This window comes from Panicum hallii, chromosome 3 (genome assembly GCF_002211085.1).
Source record: "Panicum hallii strain FIL2 chromosome 3, PHallii_v3.1, whole genome shotgun sequence".
Classification (NCBI taxonomy): domain Eukaryota; kingdom Viridiplantae; phylum Streptophyta; class Magnoliopsida; order Poales; family Poaceae; genus Panicum; species Panicum hallii.
In genome coordinates this window covers 9,922,844-9,942,185 of record NC_038044.1, presented here as the reverse complement: position 1 = coordinate 9,942,185, position 19,342 = coordinate 9,922,844, and the positions used below count along the sequence as shown (strand labels likewise).

The following is a 19,342-nucleotide window of genomic DNA, read 5'->3' as shown; positions in this document are numbered from 1 at the left end:
AGCCGAAATGTGGGCCCAAGCACGTCGCATTCGGCCATGTCAAGTCCGTGAATTTGCTGCCCACAACATATCGCAATAGGGCCCATGTTATGTCGGTGTGGTTTGTTTACGGTAGAATTTTAGGAGTTATATATATCGTTGCAACATAGAGGAACGCAAGAAATAAGAACAAAAGGCAAATCAAGGCCTCTCCAACCCCAAAAGAAAAAACGATCTTCATGTCATGTATTAAGTAATCCACCGGTAAGGTGCTTGTACAGCTCAAGCGATGAAAAACAAAAACGCAAAGGGAACAGCTCAAAATCTGATGTTATTGCAGAATGTATGTTATGTATCTGTAAAACAGGGCGCATTCCGAGCAAATCACAAAAATCAAACCGTGTCAAAATTTGGAAACCCTCCCTGGGGAACTCCAGTGTCTTTGGCACGACAGACCCTCAGCCTTGCGACTCCCAATTCTAAGGCAGAGATATTCACACTACCCCAGTAGAGACTCGTTTCCACGCAGTTGCCAATCCAGGCTTCTGGGGCCTCAGTTGCCGACTAAACAGGAACCCTTGTGAGCTCATTGTATCTTCAATATTGTTTTCAACTTTACAACAAGTTTCCAGTCTTCCATAGACAGGTCCTCCTGCATTAACAAATGAAAAATAAATAAAATCAGCAACTAGGGAGATGAGCCATATACACGGCACAGATGAAAAACAAGGGAGAAAAATTGGACTTGCCCTGTAATTTTGTTTCAAAATATCAATAGATCGCCTTGAGATCCGGCTTACAAGCTCATCTTCCATATCAAAATGTCTGCCGAAACTCCTCTGCTGTTCATCAGAATTGTTTGCAATAATCTGTTCACAAACCCAGCAAACATTATAGTAAAAAACAGAACCCAGGATAACAAGCTTAATGGATAGCAGTGCAGATGACTGTACAAACCTTTATAGCCACCTTTTGCCCTTTCGTGGCCATATCAACTTGCTTGTGATTAATTTCAATTGAGGCAATCTTCCCAATATCAATAAATTCTTTAGTGGGTATGCAGAGAGGAGTTCCCACCTAGATGACAAAGGAAAGCAAGAAATCAGGTCAACATTTGTATCTGAAAATATGGTCAGGAGTCATAACTTGGTATAGAAAGCCCTAACATAACTAGCTTCAACAGGCACTAAGCTCTAGGCAGGCAACAGGAACCTGGCACCTCATCAGTGATTAGGCAGTCTTGGCGGCTCCATTTATGAGGTCTAGGTGGCTGATCTTTTGCCCAACACCGGTGAACAAAACATTCTAGCCTCTGAATATTTATATGATAGTTTTAGAAGTCAATCTATTGGATTCGTCTGTGTCTTGCTAGTTAGATGCGAACCTAATGGATTTGTTCATGTCTTGCGAGTTAGGTCTAACTACTGCGTTTAGTAACATGGAAAAAGAAGAGTAAAGAGTAACATGCCACTGATACCAAAATACCTTAGCTATTCCTTCAAGGACATCGACACCCAAAACAATTGGATCCTTCTTGTTGAAGACACAGTTTGGCATAATCTTAAGAACACAAGGGAACACAGCTTCTTCAGCGCTTTCCTTCTTCTTTTCTTCCTTGAGATTCTTAATGTACGCTGTAAATTGGTCAAAGAGGTGGTATATTATATCTGCTACAAAGATCTTCACACCGGTCTCTTCTGCAAGATCGCGGGCATCAGGCATCACTTTGACATCAAAGGCCAAGATAGTTGCATATTCTTTCTTTCTCTCAAGCATAACACTAGCCTTCATAACATCCTTCTTGTGGACTGGCCCTATACTGAAATCACAGAAGGGAATATTGACAGCAGGGCTCTTCAAGAACTCAGTGAGAGCTTCCAAAGACCCAAGGGTAGATGCCTGTACATAGACACCCTCACCACTTTTATCAATCCGACTCCTAACCCGTGTCATCTCTTCCATAACAGCATCCTTCAGTTTGTCTAGATCATCATCAGGTCCTAACACATAAAGAGCTGTCCCTGCAATTGCATGTTCGAGACCCTGAAGAAAGCAATTGTTAATACACTGCCATACAATTCTGAAATGCCAAATTGAAACTGTACCCACCTGAGCAGATATTTTAACTCCTTGTGCAGCTCTGATCTCCTTATGATGTAGGTAGTTGCCCTGAAAATAGGAGTTTTTGGGTGTGTTACTTCAACTTGAAGTCTTAAGCCAGAAACAAATTTATGGTAGTGAAAGAAATGAATAGCATTCAAGTGGCGTAAGCTTAAACCCTGCCCATCTAAAAAGGATTGACAAATTGAATGACAGGTAGCAATAGTCTATGCTTCTTGGTAGCACTAAGCACGGCAATGTGAAACGAGACTAAAACACTATAGCAGTAGGTATTCTTAATATAGTGAGGTATTTCATGCTGATGAAAGATCTCCCACCCCACCCCACAAAAAGGTAGTATTAAGTTCTCTTTGTAGAGGAACTCCATTTATACCAACTGTTTTGCTTTTGATTTAAACAAACCATTTTGCTTATTTAGAACTAGATGACTTAGACAATCTCAGTAGGCCATAGTGACCATGCGTCAAACCTATCCTGCGTGATGGCTGGCTGTTCACAGCTTTAGCTGTACCCACAGTTTTTCTCCTTGGGTTCAATATCAGCCAAAGTGTAAGAAATAGTAATCTTATATAAAATAATATTCACCATGAGTGAATGAATAATCCATCCTCAACAATCCAAGAATATCTTGCTGGGTATGAATCTCCAAATAAACGAAGCTGCAACATTGTCAGACACCCACCTTAACTCGAAGCTCTCTCATCGGGTGTGGTGTTAACAAAGCTCTGACAGTTGTCACAATGGGTCCCTATATACACAACAAGAACATTAAGCATCTTAAAATTTCAGCTCCTATTTTAGCACTTGAAATGTAAAGTAAATTGACTTGTACCTGCATGCCACAAACAACTATTTGATCTCCTTCGTGCAGTATACCATTGACCAAAACAACATCAACTGTAGTACCATGACCTTCCACGACCTTGACTTCCAGTACAGTACACTGAAACGCAAGAAGGTAATTGATAAGAATGCATTTTCTGTAACAGCATAGAGATCAAAGTATATTACCTAGATCATTGATAAGAATGCATTTTTTCTGTAACGGCACAGAGATCAAAGTGCATTACCTGGACTTCATCAACAAAAGTAAGCTTTTCTTCCATCGTCTTTTGTGCCCATTGAACCAACAGAAGGAGCAAATCAGGAATGCCTTCACCACTAATAAGATCAGTGCGTAACATGTTAAGCTAAAGATGCCAACGATATGATAGCTGCTGTAACAAATCTTAAAATGAATGAAGCAGCAAGTTAATGATCAAACCTTACAGCACTTGTAGGCACTATGTTAAAGGTATCTTCCATCTCCTTGTTCTTGTAGTACAAAGCAGTATTCACTCCTTGCATCTTGAATTGTGTCACAATCTGGTGGGCAACGTAGCCACATGTTTTAATCATGGCCATGCATAATAGTTTTTCTTCTAAAAAAAAGGAAACAAGAATGTGTGCTCACTCACATCTGTAACTCTCATATTGAACTCCCTCTTAACATCTTCATTCTGTTGCTTTAAAGCCTTCACAATAGGAGCATTTGTACATTTCTTCCAACCATAAAGACGATCAACCTTTATAGAATGAAAATAAACAAATTCAAGTAATGAATTATTAAGAGAACCTTAAGGAAGTCAAAAGTTGATGTACAGAACTCCTCCAGAACATATACCTTATTCAAAGCAACAATAAACACTGCATCTCGACTCTTCAAAAGATTCAGGGATTCAATTGTCTGAGGTTCAAGCCCATGCATGATGTCAACGACCAAAATGGCAATATCACACAAACTTGAACCTCTAGAACGCAGATTACTAAAGGACTCATGCCCAGGGGTATCAATAACAAGCAGGCCTGGAACCTTAAGTGTAGCATCAGCTTTCAACTCCCTGGTCCTCTCTCTAATGTTTTCAGTAGGGAAGTATGTCGCCCCGATCTGTTGGGTAATACCCCCAGCTTCGCCTTCTTGCACATTGGTGCGTCTAATACAATCTAGAAGCTTTGTCTTACCAGTATCAACATGACCAAGGATGCAGCAAATTGGTGATCTGAGGTCACTACCATTCTTAGAGCTATCCTCTTTGACAGGTCCTTTCTTTTTGTTCCGCTTTAAATTTCCATTACTGGCACCCCCATCATCAGTTTCACTCTTTTTAGAGTTTGCAACAGGAGGGACAACCTTTTTGACAGAAGTTATTGCAGGCTGTGCTTTAGAATTTTCCTGCTTCTGAACAGGCTCGGACTTCTTGACAACAGGCTTCGCCTCTTCCTCATCAAAAGCACTTGTCTTAGGCAAGTTCACATCAATATCATCCCAGCTCTTTGCATCCCACTCATCCTCATCTTCCTCTTCTTCCTCTTCTGGTTTTGGCTCTTCAGCCTCCTGATCAGGTTCGGTTTTCTCCTCGGACTCCTCTACCTGAGATTGAGATTCCTGATCCACGAGCACATATTCTTCTTCATCATTGATAGCTTCATTAACCTCTTCCTGTTGTTCTTCAACAACCTTTGCAGTCTCTGTGGTCTTTGGTTGAGCTTTCTTTTTCTTAGAATCATATATTGGCCTCTTCTTCGTCTCAGGCGCAGTGCCCTCAGCCTTTTGGAGTTCACTCTGCTCAAGGAACTGTCTCCTCATGGCTTCCAACCTCTTTGCTTCCTCCTTTTGCTTGCCAGTCAAGAGCTTACCCTCCTGCTTCTTCTTGAGCAACTTCTCCTTTTCCTTCTCCTTCTTCCTCCTCTTTGCTTCCTCTGCTTTCCTCTCCTCCTCCTCGCGCCGCAGCCGCTCTTCCTCCTCCTTCCTCAGTCGCTCTTCCTCCTCTCTCTTCTGTCTCTCCTCAGCTTCCTTCCTCCTGGCGAGGGCCTCCTGCATCTCCCGAACATGTTTAGGGAGCTTCTTCATGTCAACCTTCCCTTTAGGCACTTCTTGCTCCTTCTCCTCTTCTTTCTTAGCCTCCGCTCCCTTTGCTGCCGCCTTTTTCTCCTTCTCCTTCTCCTTCTTCTTCTTCTTCTTCTTGGCAGCAGCAGATTCCACCTCTCCTCCTTCCCCAGTCTTGTCATCCACATTACCATCCTCTGCAGCTCCCACGTCCTCCTTGGCCACTGAGGCGGATTGGGGTGCCTGCACTGGCTTGTCCTCCTTCTCCGCAGGAGGGCCGTCAAGCTCGGCAAGAAGCTTGTCCAACTCGTCTTCTTCCTGTGCTGTCCTTCCGCTCTTCTTCTTTTTCTTCTTTGATTTCTTCCCTTCAGCATCATCCACAGGGGCAGGGGCAGGGGCAGGGGCAGCAATAGGGGCCTCGTCCTTCATGTCATTGGGCTGAGGCTCTTCGACAGGAGGCGGGTGGTCCTCCGTCTGCGCGAGGATCTGGTCTGCATCCTCACCATCCATCATAAATCCTCCCTTCTTTTTCTTCTTCTTTGATTTCTTTCCGGCGGCATCATCTGCGTCAGGGGCGGGCACAGAACCCTGAGCTTTCACCTCCTCCGGCTCAGGCTCATCCGCAGGCTGAGGATGATCCTCCATCTCAGCCAGGATCTTAACGATATCCTCATCGTCCGTGGCAAACGTACCCTTCTTTTTCTTCTTCTTCTGTGGCTTCTTTGCAGCTGCTGCGGCAGCGACCGAGGGATCCTCATCTTCCTCGTCAGCCATGGATGGAGCCGGCGGAGCAGGCTCGTCGTCCTCGTCTTTAGCGAGCGCAGAGCGAGCTACCTTGTCCTTTTTCTTTTTCTTCTTCTTGGCTTTGCTGAAGTCGAAATCGAGGTCGTCATCGTCGGCGTCGGCGTCGGCGTCGGCATCGACGGTGGCCTCCGGCTCGGCCGCGGCGGCTTCCTCCTCGTCCTGGTCCTCGAGCGCGTTGAAGGCGCTGAAGGAGGCGGCGGGGGCGGCGGCGCCCTTCTTCTTCTTCTTCTTGCCGGTGAAGACGAGGTTGACGGGCTCGTCGTCATCCTCCTCGTCCGCGGCGGGCGGGGGCGGAGGGGGCTCGTAGTCGTCGTCGTCGTCGGGCGCGGCGGCCTTGCCCCCCTTCTTGACCTTCTTGCCGCCCTTCTTGGGCTTCTCCTTCTCCGCGGCGGGCGGCGGCGGCGCGGGGTCGGCGCCGGCGTCGTCCTGCGGGAAGGAGTACTCGTCGTCGTCGATGGCGACGTTCTTCTTGCGCCCCATGGGACTAGGGTTTGGGTTGGCGGGCGGCGAGGGGGCGGGAGAGAATGCGGCGGACGGACGGACGGAGATCGACTCGACGGAGGGGAGGTGGAAGGGGGGAGGAAAGGAAAACCCTACTTGCGTGGGCGATGCGAGCTGGAATTGGGTGGGGGATTGAGAATGGAGATGGATCGATTTGGTTTTGCGTTGCCAAAAAAGAAAGGAAAAACAGCGTGAAAGGGTTTGAGCCGTGTACTGGTTATTACTTATCAATTTTAGTATTTTGTTCTGTTAGCCTTTTGCTCCCCTGCATAATACCGTCTTCTCTCCGTGAGCATTTTTCCTAAAAAGAAAAGCAATATGCCGAGTTTTTCTCCACGCGATGCTATCTTGTGGGCTCGTGTATTTTGAAGAAAGGGGGAGAAGGTACTGAGCTATGTTCAGGTGTCAGTTTGTTTGTTTTTTATAGTCCTCCTTGTCTGCATTTAAAAATAAAATATGCGAGTCTTAGTTGGATGGGCGAAAACCCCATCATATCCATGTCATCAGTTGCTTGGTTATGTGTTGGGCTGCCCGACAATGATTCCAAGGACTCAAGATTTCACCTGTGTGCGTTGAAGTGCTTACCTCGTAAGGCTTGGTTTTTGTCGCGATTTGGGGGGATATTTGTAGCTTATAAAAAAAATGGGGGGTAAGCCTCCATTTTTCAAAATCTTAAGTTGAACCAAGATACTAGCTTATTTTTAACTTTGCTACTTCCTTCTGTCAAAATTAAATTACACTTCACTCTGATATTGTTCTAAATTAAACTTCGCTAACTTTGATCATGCTTATAGAAGAAAACATCAACACCGGCAATATCAAATTAGTATTATTGAATCCATGATGGAATATGTATTATAGTGCATTTTATTTGGTATGTTAGATGTGATTACGTTTTTCTCTAGATTTGATTAAAATTTGTTTAGTTTGACTCCGGAGAAAACAAAAATACAATAAAAATATAATTTAGAATAGAGGGAGTAGCTTTTAGAGAAGCTACTCGAGTAAATGAACCGGCTTCTCTAGATGAAAGACTCTGTCCAACCATAATCGCAACCAGTGTCTTTCTTTGTTCAGTTCCTCGTGCTCTCCATGGTTGGAACTTGGAAGCTGGGACCTGTGTCTGGCTATGCCAAATAAACGCTGCTGCTGTTTCCAAGCGGGGCCCTGTTGCTGTTTCACATTCCTCCTCAGGAAACTTTTCCCAACCCAAATTGGAGATAGCATGCCACGAGCACAATGTTTCCTTAATTGGTACATTCACTTCAAACTGCGACTGTCAACTTCACTAATTAGCATGACAGAATGGGACGGCATCCTCATCAGCAAAACAACTCTGCTGAGAACCGACTTAATAACCTCGGGAGCCAAGCATAGAGACATTGGCAAACGACGTCGTATACATGTAGACACATCACAGTTGCTGCAGGAACTACCACGGAGGCACAGTATAGTACTCTTGCACTTGCTGATCTGCTACTAGATACCAAAGCACAAGTACAGTGTCCTATTAGGTAGTTTAGTGCTAGCAATTTCTATTGTACTTTTTACCTGTCAGCAAAAACAATGGCTCCAGACCCAATCTGTAATACCTACCTCTACATACGTATGTCATGTTTCAAATTTGGACCCTATAGGATCAATCACCTTATCTGGTCAACCAAATCCCCAACCAGATTAGACTTGTGTAGTAATCTGTACCCTGAACGAACGTGGCAGCCTATATGGTTGTGGAAAACCTGAAAAAGACGAGTGCTGGGCTAACCGATTTACATGTGCAGCATACTAAACAGGGTCTTTTTTCCCCACATTTCTAGCGTCCTAGTAACTAGTATTGTTATTGTCCATGTCTTCCTGAATCCATGGTTATGTTTTGCTCTTGAACTTCCTATGTGACTTGAGGTCAACTACAACGACGGTTATGTTGTCCTTGCTCCCCTTCTGGAGAGCCAGCTTCGACAAGTATTCGGCAGCTGCTTGAGCTGCTTGATCCGGAGAATCACCGCTTATCTGGGCCGATGATGACGCCTCCGCATTCTTCTTGTGCCATAGCAGTATCCGTTTGCGAGCAGCATCGCATATCTCTTCATTCGACATTACATCCCAGAGGCCATCACTCGCAAGAATAAGGCACTCATCATCTTTTGCACGGGCAACAATTGTGACCTCAGGGACTGGGATTATATATGGCTTCAGGTACCGGTCCCCTGCAAATAGACCAACAATACATCATTCCTGTGTTTTAGGAATCAATCAACGATACATAATAATGTACCAGCACCAGTTTCATTTGTCTATCTGGTGTTGAGGGCAATAAACAGTCGAAATAGCAGAATGGTTGATGACCATTTTTTCATAAACATATCTGTCTGGTTGTGGTCAAGTTTAAGAGAGGTAGAGTGGAACACTGAAACAAAGGCACAAAATGAGGCTCTAAAAATAAAACAAACATTGGGCCTGACCCTCTCCTGTGACTGTAAGAAGTCAATGACTAGAACATAAGGCCAATTTGTCCTAGGTCCAAGTAATGAATAAGGTTGACTGAATTTGTGCACTCCCATGGATAAAAGAAAATGCTGAAAGCTCAACAGATGTGAAACACATAACTCATACTCCCTCCTTCCCAAATTATTAGTCGTTTTGGCTTTTCTACATTCATAGGTTTTGCTCTGCACCTAGACATAACGTATAACTAGATGCATAGCAAAAATTATGTACTTAGAAAAGCTAAAATGACTAATAATTTGGGACTGAGGGAGTACAAGCCTGGAAGCACTGCAGTTGTTCCAGAGTAACCATATATGCACACAGAGTTTTTACAGTCTGCGCTTCATACTCAAACAATACAAACCACACAACTGTTTGTTATCCAGTAGAGCAGACATATGTACCATTTCATCTGGTGGCACAATCATGTTAGAACTTACTAGGCTTGCATAACGGACAAGTAAACTTTTAACTCTAGCAAAATGAAAGCATATATCCCTGAAACAAAATTACAACAAACCAAGTCGCCATTAATTTGTCCAGGGAGGAACAGATCAGTCAACATATTTCCAAGTGGTGATAGCTACATTTTGTACCCTTATTAGTAAACAATAGATAAAGTAGTTCGGAGTTTTTTCATAAGCTGAAGAAATGCAGGGATGTTTATTGCATCGTAAACCAAGGTTGCACTCACAACGTCAAGAGGGTAGGGATATGTACCAATTGATCGGGACATGGCGAGAACACCGAGAACCCGATAGCCATTCCACTGGATGACCTTGCCACCCTGCGCCTCAATCCTCGCATACTCATCTTCCCTATTTGGCTGAAACAAGAACGGTAGATTAGCAATTGCAATCAACTAAATCAGTAACTCAGAATGCTATATATATCTAATTTGGGGAATCAAGTACAACAGTTGACCCAGCAAGAGCTGATGGTTTACTTTATGGTCCACCGACAGCGCCAAGGGCTGCTTGCCCCGGCAGAGCACTGCTCGTGAGTCGCCGCAATTCGCAACAATTATGTGTGATGAGCAGACGACTGCGACCACTGCTGTTGACCCCACGGTGTCTGGAGCCACAGGCTTGGGGGCGGTTGCCGCATTTCCTCCCACCTCTGCATCAACCCGATTGAAACAGTCCACAAAGGCCTTCTCCCACTGCTTCTTAGACTCCAGGCCACTTAAGTCAGCGCCAGACACTGATTCCTCTGCCTTACTGAGCTCCTCTATCAGTACGGAGTGGATTCTCTCTCGGCAGTAATTGGCAACCTGCGATGGGGCAGCAAAGAGAAGACACAGGGAGTTGGAATCGGGTGGCACGCGTTTGGGTGATGCTGAATTCGTTTGTTGCGTTGAGAGTTAGACACGAAACGAGGCATCACAAATTCACAATTACCTGGACGCCACCGTGGCCGTCGTAGACGCCGAAGAAATGCGCGGGAAGGCGGAAGGATGCTCGGTCGAGGCCGTCCACCGGCGCGTCGCCCGCGACCATCCAGAGCGGCACGTCGAAGAATCGCGGCCGCACGACGGCGGCGTCCTCCATCTCGGGGCGGCGACCGCATAGGGACTCGAGCCCCCAGCGCGGCACGTAGTCAACCGCGAAGACGCTCCTGGCGCCAGCCCCCGCGATCCTGGGGCCGGAGGCGGCCTCCGGCACGGCGGCGGCTGCGGCGGCGACGAGGTCGTCGAGGACGAGCGCGGAGCCGACCTCGGCGAAGCCCTCGAAGTCGGCGGTGGCGACGCTGCTGCAGTCGCTGGTGACGGAGCACGGGCTCCCGCAGGCGGAGGCGTCGTCGCCCCCGCGGTCCGCTTGCACCGGGGGCGGCGGCGGCGGCAGCGCGGCGCCGATCCCGAACGCGGCGGCGGAAGCTGCGGCCTCCTCCATGATGTCGGCGACGGCGGCGAAGAGCGTGAGCCCCGCGGCGGCGGAGCTAACGGCGGCCAGGTCCTCCATGGGCGCGCGGGGCAAGCCGTTCAGCGCAGCGAGGCGGGGCCATAGGCGGCAGCGGAGGTGGTGGTGGTGGTGCTCCCCTCGCGTGGGCGTCGGGCCCTAGTGGTCATGGGTCGGGGGTGAGATCTGGAAAGGGAGGGGAGAGGGACGGGGCCGGATGGGATCGAATCCAGGAGTAGGTGAGGCAAGATCGCGGGTCACGGGCGGTGCCCTGGCCCTGGGGGCAGCAGGCCGGCAGGCGGGCAGGGGCTGCTGGATCTTGAGCAAGCCTGCCGGCTGCCGGCGCGAGTGAGCTCAAGTGGTGTGAAGCCCGCCCGCGCGCACGGGGAGAGGAGAGGTGGAGGGAGAAGGGGGGAGGAATGGCGCGGCGCGGCAGCAAGCAAGCTCACATCACAGGTGTCCATCTGTTTGGGGATCGGGTTGGCCGGTTGGGGTGCGGGGACGGCACGGCGAGGGCCCACCTGGCAGCGGCGGAGACGGGGGGATTCCGGGCGCGTGGGGAGCTGTGCTTGCTGTGGCCTGCGGGAAAAGAAAAGAAGAAAGCAGAGGAATGGGGGAGGCGAAAAGGTTGGTTGCTGTGGCGGCTGTTGATAGATGTCATCACGTGGTGACGTCTGGGCCGTTGAGCCGGCATCTGGGCCCCCCCGTGGGCGCGATCGATGGCCCAATGATAGGGGAGAGCCCGTGGACAGCACGACGTGGCTCGGCTGCCGCCCGGTCCGGTGGTCAGTCACGCCCCACCCTGACTGCTCCACCTGGGATGATGGCTGCCAGATTCGCACAAGCACTTTCTACCGTCAGTAGTTTCAATGCGTTGACCATTCCAATTTTGCGCACTTGGACTACGCATGGCTTGTTCTTCGAGGGGACTTTCACGTTTCGGGATTTGGAATTCCCAATCTCTGAATTTTTTTTTCTTTCTGGAGTTGGAATTGCCAATCATTGATGCATCTCAAGTTCTCGACCCAACCCAAGGTGAACAGGTTCCCTCGCTCTTCATCATGGCCCTCCCGTCGTGTCTCCGTCACATGTTCCGTGCCCCTCGACGGACGGACGGACGGCGATCGCCGCCCAAAAACCGCCACGGATAGGAAAATTCGGTTCCATTCCCTCGAGTTTTTTAAAAAAAAGTTAAAAAATTAAATTCGTAAAGGGAAGCCGTTTTGGATAGTTTTAAAAAATAGGTGTCTCTCGCCCGATCAACAGACGGGAAGCGTGGGGCCGGAGACCTCCTGCCCACCCAACGGGCGGGAGGTCCCAAAATTTTTCCCAGGCCCCTCCCGAGGGCCTTTTCGCTAATAAGAAACTTTTCTTATTCGTGAAGAGGCCCCTAAGGCATCCCGCCCACCCGACGAGCGGGGTATGCCTACTTTCTTATTTTTTGTTCGAATTTATATTTTACAAACTATTTAAAATTCATACTTTTTTCAAATATAAGATTTATTCGACATACTCTTTTGTATACATATAAAATTTTAATTCAACTTTATGAAGAAGACTACTGTATTTAAAACTCGTATGAAGATGGTTAAACGATAACGTTTTGCAACGTAGAATCCAAATATTAGGATAGTACGATACATCAACCCATTAAAAATAAAATAGTATCATACAAAAAATAGTTTAAATATATAAAGTCCACCGAATCAGGAGTATCTACTCCGCCTATTTCGGTCCTCGCGCTCTCTTAGTCCTCCCCCCCAAGTCCTAGGCCGTCGGCGCATGTGCCCCTCCGAGTACGTGAGTGCATCTGGAGCACGGTGAGGATGAGGCGGTGGAGGCGCCGGCGTGAATGAGTCATCCTGGGACCGTGGAGCTGGAGCGTCATACATCTGGGAGGGACCAATGATGTCAGGCCCGGCAGTACCGCTGGACGCTGCGTGCGGTGCTGCAGAGATCGACGGGCTAGCTGTGTACCCGTGGGCGGACGCATGAGATGAACTGGAGACCCCATGTCGTCTCTGCTGCAACACGTCAGTGCACGTAACGCTCGCGTCAAGTTGTCATGAATCCGACGAAAGCTTTCTTTGTACTGTGTGTCCGGTACACGCACTCCACGTTCAAACAACGTGATCTGAGATGCAGCTTCGACCTCCGCGCAGTTGATCAGATCGATCTGCATGAGTAATGGGAAGTAGAGTAATATTGTTATCAATTTTTTAAAAAAATATTTAATAATTGAAGTTGTGAAAGACGTACCGCGCCACGCTGCGCCTGATCACGGTACAAAGGGATATGTGTCCGAGATGGTCGGCAGGTGCTGATGCTCCGTGTCATCAATACGTGAAAGAGTGACGTACGAACGCGTGCGAGTGAGGTACCAGCGGAGATATGCGCCGTAAGATGCCTCTGTGTGTGGTTGCGGGTCGTCCCACACATCGTCAGGTGCGTCTAGCCACCCTCCTACATACTCCTGCAGCTTGACAACCCAGTTGACTTCGTTGGCATGATATCCCCTGCGCGAATATCTGTTGCAAATATTTGGAAGACAATATTATTTTATGATAACGGTTATATAATTAATAGAAAACGAGTTATCACAAACTTACTCGTGTACGCTGCGCGGCACGGCCTGGAACGCTCGGGGTAGGAGAGGTAAGTGCTATCGTCGCTCGAACTGCCTCATCACTCGCTCGACGCAGTACGGCTCCACGACAATATCGAACACTAGGTTTGCCTTTGTGAGCCAGTACGCCTCGTCACGCGTGCAGAGGGAGGACAACCCGTGCGGCGCACGTGTCTGGACAGCCGCAGCGGTGTACGGGGTCCAGATGACATCCTGTGGCCGCATCCGATCAAATTCAGACACGAACTGCGGGTATGCTTTTCGGACCTGCCGATGTGCCCAGCTCATCTGCAAAATTACACAACTGCGTCGGTACTTTGCATATACAGAAATGTACAACAGTAAATTAAAGAGCTTACCAGTCGATCGGTCCAAAGCGAACCTATCGTGGGGCTATCCTCGTGCCACAGCCCATACATCTCGGGCGGATAAGGCTCCTCGCTGATTAGGGGTCGTGCTATGGCGAATCGCTCGTACGACCATAGCTGCAGCAGAAGTGGATAGCCTGTGATGACAGCGGTCCTCTCCGTCTTGAAACAGTCCTGGCAAAGGTCTCGGTACGTGGCAGCAAGCACTGCCGATCCCCAGCTTCACCCAGGTACTTGGTCCGGCTCCGCATCCGCAATCGCGCGCGCATACTGGATGAGAACCTTATCCACATAGTTGCCGCTAGAGTTGCAGAAAAGAGCCCAGCCGAACAACCACAACAGATATGCCTCCAAGCAGCGCGACACCTCGTACTGCCCAGCCAGAGGGTGGAGATCCTGAGCTTGAAATATATTTGTTCAATGCTTAGAGGTAGTCACATATGATTCAATTAAATTAATTAAAAATAATTGTACGTACCCTATATTGTATTACCCAAGCCTTGGACGGGCCGGACGCGTCAGGTACGTCCAAAAAATGTGGCGGGTTCACTGGAGCAAACCGCTCCTGAAGCTCCGCCCTCCAGGTAGGTGGTACGACAACCGGGCCAACAGCTTCACCCGCAATGGGAAGCCCGAACAGGTATGACACGTCCTGCAACGTGGGGGCCATCTCCCCGCACGGCAAGTGGAACGTGTGCGTCTCCGGACGTCACCTGTCCGCCAACGCCGCAAGTAGAGAGCGGTCCAGCTGCATCCGCTTCTTGACGCCACCGTCGTGGCCGTCGCCTGCCTGAAGCATACGTGCGAGTGGTAGTAAACCGGCCCCACGTAACCTGTCAAGCCAGCGGTCGTCCAGGTGCAACAACTCCTTTGCTACACGAGTGCGCAACTCGTGAAGCTACTGCCCCTCCAACGCTGTCAGGTACGACCTGTGCCGTTCGTCGGTGTTCGCGTCAAGGAGCTCCGGTGTCTGCGCCATATCTGCATGAAAAATATAACTACTCTAAGAAATATTTCTAAAAACTATTTAAAATATAACTACCCTAAGAATATTTCTAAAAACTATTGAAAATACTAAAAACTATTCGAAATATAACTACCCTAAGAAATATTCCTAAAAATAATTGAAAATACTAAAACTATTCAAAATATAACTACCTTAAGAAATAGTTCTAAAAACTATTCAAAATACTAAAATCTATTCAAAATATAACTACCCTAAGAAATATTTCTAAAAACTATTGAAAATACTAAAAACTATTCAAAATATAACTACCCTAAGAAATATTTCTAAAACTATTAAAATACTAAAAACTATTCAAATATAACTACCCTAAGAAATAGTTCTAAAACTATTCAAAATACTAAAATCTATTCAAAATATAAATACCCTAAGAAATATTTCTAAAAACTATTATAAATACTAAAAGCTATTCAAAATATAATTTTCCTAAGAAATATCCTAAAAACTATTGAAAATACTAAAAACTATTCAAAATATAACTACCCTAGGAAATATTTCCTAGATTATAGTTATTTTTAAGTAATTATACGACTAGAACGAGAATATACCTCCAAACCGACATGTGAACAGGGCTTCGCCGCTTCCTCTCCTTCTTTTCTTTTTTTTTTTTCTGATTTTTGCTGAATAATATGGAAATTTGAGGGTAGGTGGTATCTTATATAGCGGTGGTCGAACGTCCCGTCCGTTGGGCGGGCGGAATGCCACTCGGGAAAACCTCCCGCCCGTTGGGCAGGCTGGATGCCCCTCGAGGGACCTCCCGCCCGTTGCCACCGCTGGAAAAAATTTTGGAACCTTCCTCGCGTTGGATGGGCGGGAGGTCTCCTGCCCCCGTTCCCTCTCCATCGCGCCGCGCGCGTTTCCGCGTCCAATCCATCCGGCCGGCTAGATTTTTGCCTCTCCTGTCCGGGGCCCAGAGATCTGAGATCAGATGTTACTGGGCTGGGCAGGTCACCGCCTGCAGCTTCCTGCTGCAGAGTCTCACTGCAACTTCTCCAATTGTACTCACTCCTTCAGTTCTCGAAACAGTAATGCCGTCGTCCATGAGGAGAAGATGCACGTCATCAGATCAAAGTCGGTGGCTGCCAAGATTTGCGGATCGCTTCTTCTTCTTCTTGTCCCGTGACTTCCATGTATCTTTACCCCATTTAGAAAATGACACGGAGTCACCGACCCTAAAAGAAAAGAAAAGGTGTACCTTGCGCCGAAGGCGCAACTTAATTTCACGATGTATCATCCCTTTTTTAATTAAAAAAATGCTTTCATGGACAACATCCTTGCAGAATTTGCACTGAATTTATCCATCAAAATTTCCCATGGGCTCACCTTGAACAACACAGAACCTGAACACTAGGGGCCTGTGTTTATATCCCCTCCAAATTCCAACTTTTTACACTCTCTCTCCATCACATCAATTTTGGGACATATGCATGGAGCAGTAAATGTATGTAAAAAAATAACTGATTGCACAGTTTAATTGTACATCACGAGACGAATCTTTTAAGCCTAGTTAGTCCATGATTAGATAAAATTTATCAAATACAAACAAAAAACGCTACAGTACTCCGGTTTATAACATTTGCAATTTTGGGTGCATCCAAACAAGTCCTAGGTAGCCTCCCTGCAGCTGGATAGACAAACCGAAAGCAGCCAGATTTTTCAACACCATCGACTCGGAAAAACCCAGTACAGTACAGATCAGATTCAGGGAATGTCAAACAATTCACAACCAGTCGTGCACAGAAATGGGATGAAATGCTCCAACTCCCCAAGTCATGCCATGAAACCCTTTTACTACACCGCACGCACCCAAGACATTCAAGCCTGGCCTCTCCTGCGCTCCAAGACGCGTAAGATTTCAAGTCAAACAACTGAACAAAGCACGCCCATTCTCCAGCCAAGCCCATCTTGTATATCCTATTACTAATACTGACACAAATATTCTTTTTTTCTTCAAGAGCTGAATCTTTCACATGACGTGACGCAGTGACATTTTCAATTTCTTTTTCCTTTGAGGAACTCGGTCTTTTTCACATGTTGCGATAATAAGCAAAAGAAAACACATGCGTTTCTTCTTCTTGCTCTTGGATAGATATGTACTACGTACTAAACTAATCCTGTCAAAAAACCAACCCACGGTTTAATCTCGATTCTCTGTGTGTGTTCTATGAGGATGATCTCCCTAAATTATAAAGAATCAATTCCATCGATGGTTCCAATGAAAATGGCCATGAACAACAATAGATAAGGAACCGAAGAGAGGATCGATAGAACCGTCGGCGACCGACGATGCAGGGACGAATGCTTGCAGTGACGCCGCATCGATCAATCAATGAATCCGGACGGATTCAGAAGAATTTGGTGCCGGCGAGGCCGCTGTGGAGGAGATTGTGCGCGATGTCGTCCCTAGCCTTTCTGGAGCTGTCCGAGCGCACGGGGTTCTCCGGCACCGTCTCGTCGTCGGCGAGCTCGCAGCGGAGGGCCGGGTCCATCTCCTCCCCGCGGGACTCGCAGATGTTGTGCAGCACGCAGCAGGCGCCCAGCACCACGGGGAGGTCCTGCAGCTTCACCTCGGTGCGCTTCTGCAGGCACGCCCACCGCCCCTTGAGCCGCGCGAAGGCGTCGACGGCCACGCGCCGGAGCTCCGCGACCTTCTCGTTGAAGGCGTGCTGCGCCCACGTCAGGTTCGGCTGCGCGTAGGGGGCGAGCACCCAGTCCGTGAGCGGGTAGCTGGCGCCGCCGACCACCCAGGACCCTGCCATCATGCCGGCGGCGGCGCGCTGCTGCAGCGCGGACCGGTCCAGGACCTGGTCGTCGGGCATGGAGCCCGGCCAGCCGATGCAGACGTCGGTGAATGCGCCATCGGGGCCGACGACCCCCTGCAGGGTGATGGAGTAGGAGGTCTTGTGGTTGCGCTCCGTGTGGCGGCGATTGAAGTAGGCGGCGACCGAGACCTTGGGCGCGATGATGGGGATGTGGGTGGTGTAGATGGCGCCGACGACGCCGGGGATCCCCGAGTCGGCCTGGAAGCGGGCCTTGAAGCCGTCCACGGCGGCGGCGTCGGGCCAGCGGAGGAAGCGCGGCATGAGGAGGTTGCGGATGGCGGCGCAGACCTCGAGGACGAGCTTGTGGCAGGTGGAGATGCCGAGGCCGAATCGCTTGGAGACGAGGCGGAGCGGCTCCCCCGTGGCGAGGCGCCAGACGCAGACGGCGACCCGCTGGCGGACGGGGATGGCGGCGCGGAGCGCGGTGTCCTCCTTGGCGACGGCAGCGCCCAGCGCGTCGCAGAGCATGGCGAAGGTGGCGCGGCCCATGCGGAAGGCGGCGCGGAAGTCGGCCTCCGGGTAGTCTGCGCTGCTGCACTGCTCCCACCATGCGCGCGACCGGTCCTTGACCCACAGCCGGCGCTGCTGGTGCGGGCTCTGGCCGCTGGCCGCCGCGGCAGGCGCGGACGACCCTCCTCCTCCTCCTCCGGTGACCTCCTCTTCCTCCTCCCCCTCCTCCTCGTCCCCCTGCCCGTGCCGGTCGGAGTGGCGCCCGTTGAGCTGGAAGAGGGGGAGCTCGAGGCGCGGGGCGTCGTTGACGTCCAGCGAGGTGAGGACGCTGGTCGCGGACCTCTTGTTGGCGCTGCCATCGGCGGCGTCCTCCTCGTCGGCCCCGCGCTTCCGGCGACGATTCGCCGTCTTGGGCATCGCCTCCTGCTGCTGTGCTGCCCTGGATTGGATTGGGGGATCGGGTTTGGAAGCGGAAGCGGTCGTCGGGCTCGGCAGGTATGGTGTGGTCAGTAGCAGGAGGGGAGTTGGAGAGAAGAGGACCCTGCGTCCCCCGCCTGCCTGCCTGGGGTCGGAGCGGGTTGGGTTAGGTGGGTGTGAGCGCGCCCCAGCAGGAGCAGGAGGAGGAGGAGGAAGAGGAGGAGCAGGAGCACGGGGACATCGCTGTCGGTCGGAACGAGACTAGTGTGGAAGGGAGCCGAGCACCCCAGGAGGAGGATGGTTTCTGGTTTTGGAGCGTGCGACGGCGACGGCGGCGGCGATCGAGAGAGAGTGTAAACGCCCGCCCGCCGCGGCGGCGCCGAGACCGAGACGACGGCTGGCAGATGGCAACGGCAAAAGGAGTTACTACTAGCTAGCTGCTCACCGGAATCGTGCAATCAAAACACCCATCAAATGCTCGCCGAATTTCCCGAGTCAATTGCAGCCATCGCCACGCAACGCCGTGTATATCTCCACAGTTCATGACCGGATTAACTCAGCGCGCACGTCTTGCACGAACAAATTAATTTATGGCTTTCATCAATGCCCACCACATTTGCCCTTGTAATCAAAATATGCAATCTTTGGGCATAAATTTGCCACAATTTCGCGCGCCGGTTATCGGAAAACATCTTATTTCGCACTCGAATTGGTCCAGTCAATCTGGCCACTCATTTTGCGTGGCTTTCATTCGTGTTCTGTATGGAACAAGACAAGCACGCTCCATGCGGCAGGGCAGAACTTGATCCGTGGTAGCTGTCATTCCAAGGGCCGGTAGCTAGCGGTCACTCTCCAAAATGCAACTACCGTCCAGGATACAGGAAAATATATGGATGGTCATTATATTTGCTAGTGTGTTTCAATTTGATCATCGCAATTAGAAAATTGTAAATCGAGATCACTAGACTCACCCGACTGC

At 49.2% G+C, this 19,342-nt stretch overlaps 3 protein-coding genes across 4 annotated transcripts; all 3 read right to left on the bottom strand.

Moving 5' to 3' along the window:
* Positions 1 to 278: 278 nt before the first annotated feature.
* Positions 279 to 6,452, bottom strand: LOC112884586 (eukaryotic translation initiation factor 5B-like). The gene is made up of 11 exons (XM_025950011.1): positions 3,764 to 6,452; positions 3,558 to 3,665; positions 3,365 to 3,465; positions 3,171 to 3,261; positions 2,933 to 3,043; positions 2,783 to 2,848; positions 2,089 to 2,148; positions 1,465 to 2,022; positions 937 to 1,056; positions 729 to 848; positions 279 to 631 (listed from the first exon to the last, which is right to left on the bottom strand). The coding sequence occupies exons 1-11, from the start codon at positions 6,248 to 6,250 to the stop codon at positions 566 to 568; spliced, it is 3,888 nt and encodes a 1,295-aa protein (XP_025805796.1). The 5' UTR covers positions 6,251 to 6,452; the 3' UTR covers positions 279 to 565.
* Positions 6,453 to 7,724: 1,272 nt separating this feature from the next.
* On the bottom strand, positions 7,725 to 11,176 carry LOC112884587 (protein phosphatase 2C 53-like). Of its 2 annotated transcripts, none has more exons than XM_025950012.1 (4): positions 10,159 to 11,159; positions 9,705 to 10,031; positions 9,479 to 9,584; positions 7,725 to 8,478 (listed from the first exon to the last, which is right to left on the bottom strand). In XM_025950012.1, the coding sequence occupies exons 1-4, from the start codon at positions 10,717 to 10,719 to the stop codon at positions 8,138 to 8,140; spliced, it is 1,335 nt and encodes a 444-aa protein (XP_025805797.1). In that variant the 5' UTR covers positions 10,720 to 11,159; the 3' UTR covers positions 7,725 to 8,137. The 2 variants fall into 2 exon arrangements, with proteins under 2 accessions (XP_025805797.1, XP_025805799.1); XM_025950014.1 differs by having other exon boundaries at positions 8,201 to 8,478; positions 9,453 to 9,584; positions 10,159 to 11,176.
* A 5,196-nt stretch (positions 11,177 to 16,372) lies between these two features.
* Positions 16,373 to 18,758, bottom strand: LOC112884681 (protein ANTAGONIST OF LIKE HETEROCHROMATIN PROTEIN 1-like). The gene has a single exon (XM_025950159.1). The coding sequence runs from the start codon at positions 18,361 to 18,363 to the stop codon at positions 17,020 to 17,022; it is 1,344 nt and encodes a 447-aa protein (XP_025805944.1). The 5' UTR covers positions 18,364 to 18,758; the 3' UTR covers positions 16,373 to 17,019.
* Positions 18,759 to 19,342: the final 584 nt, after the last annotated feature.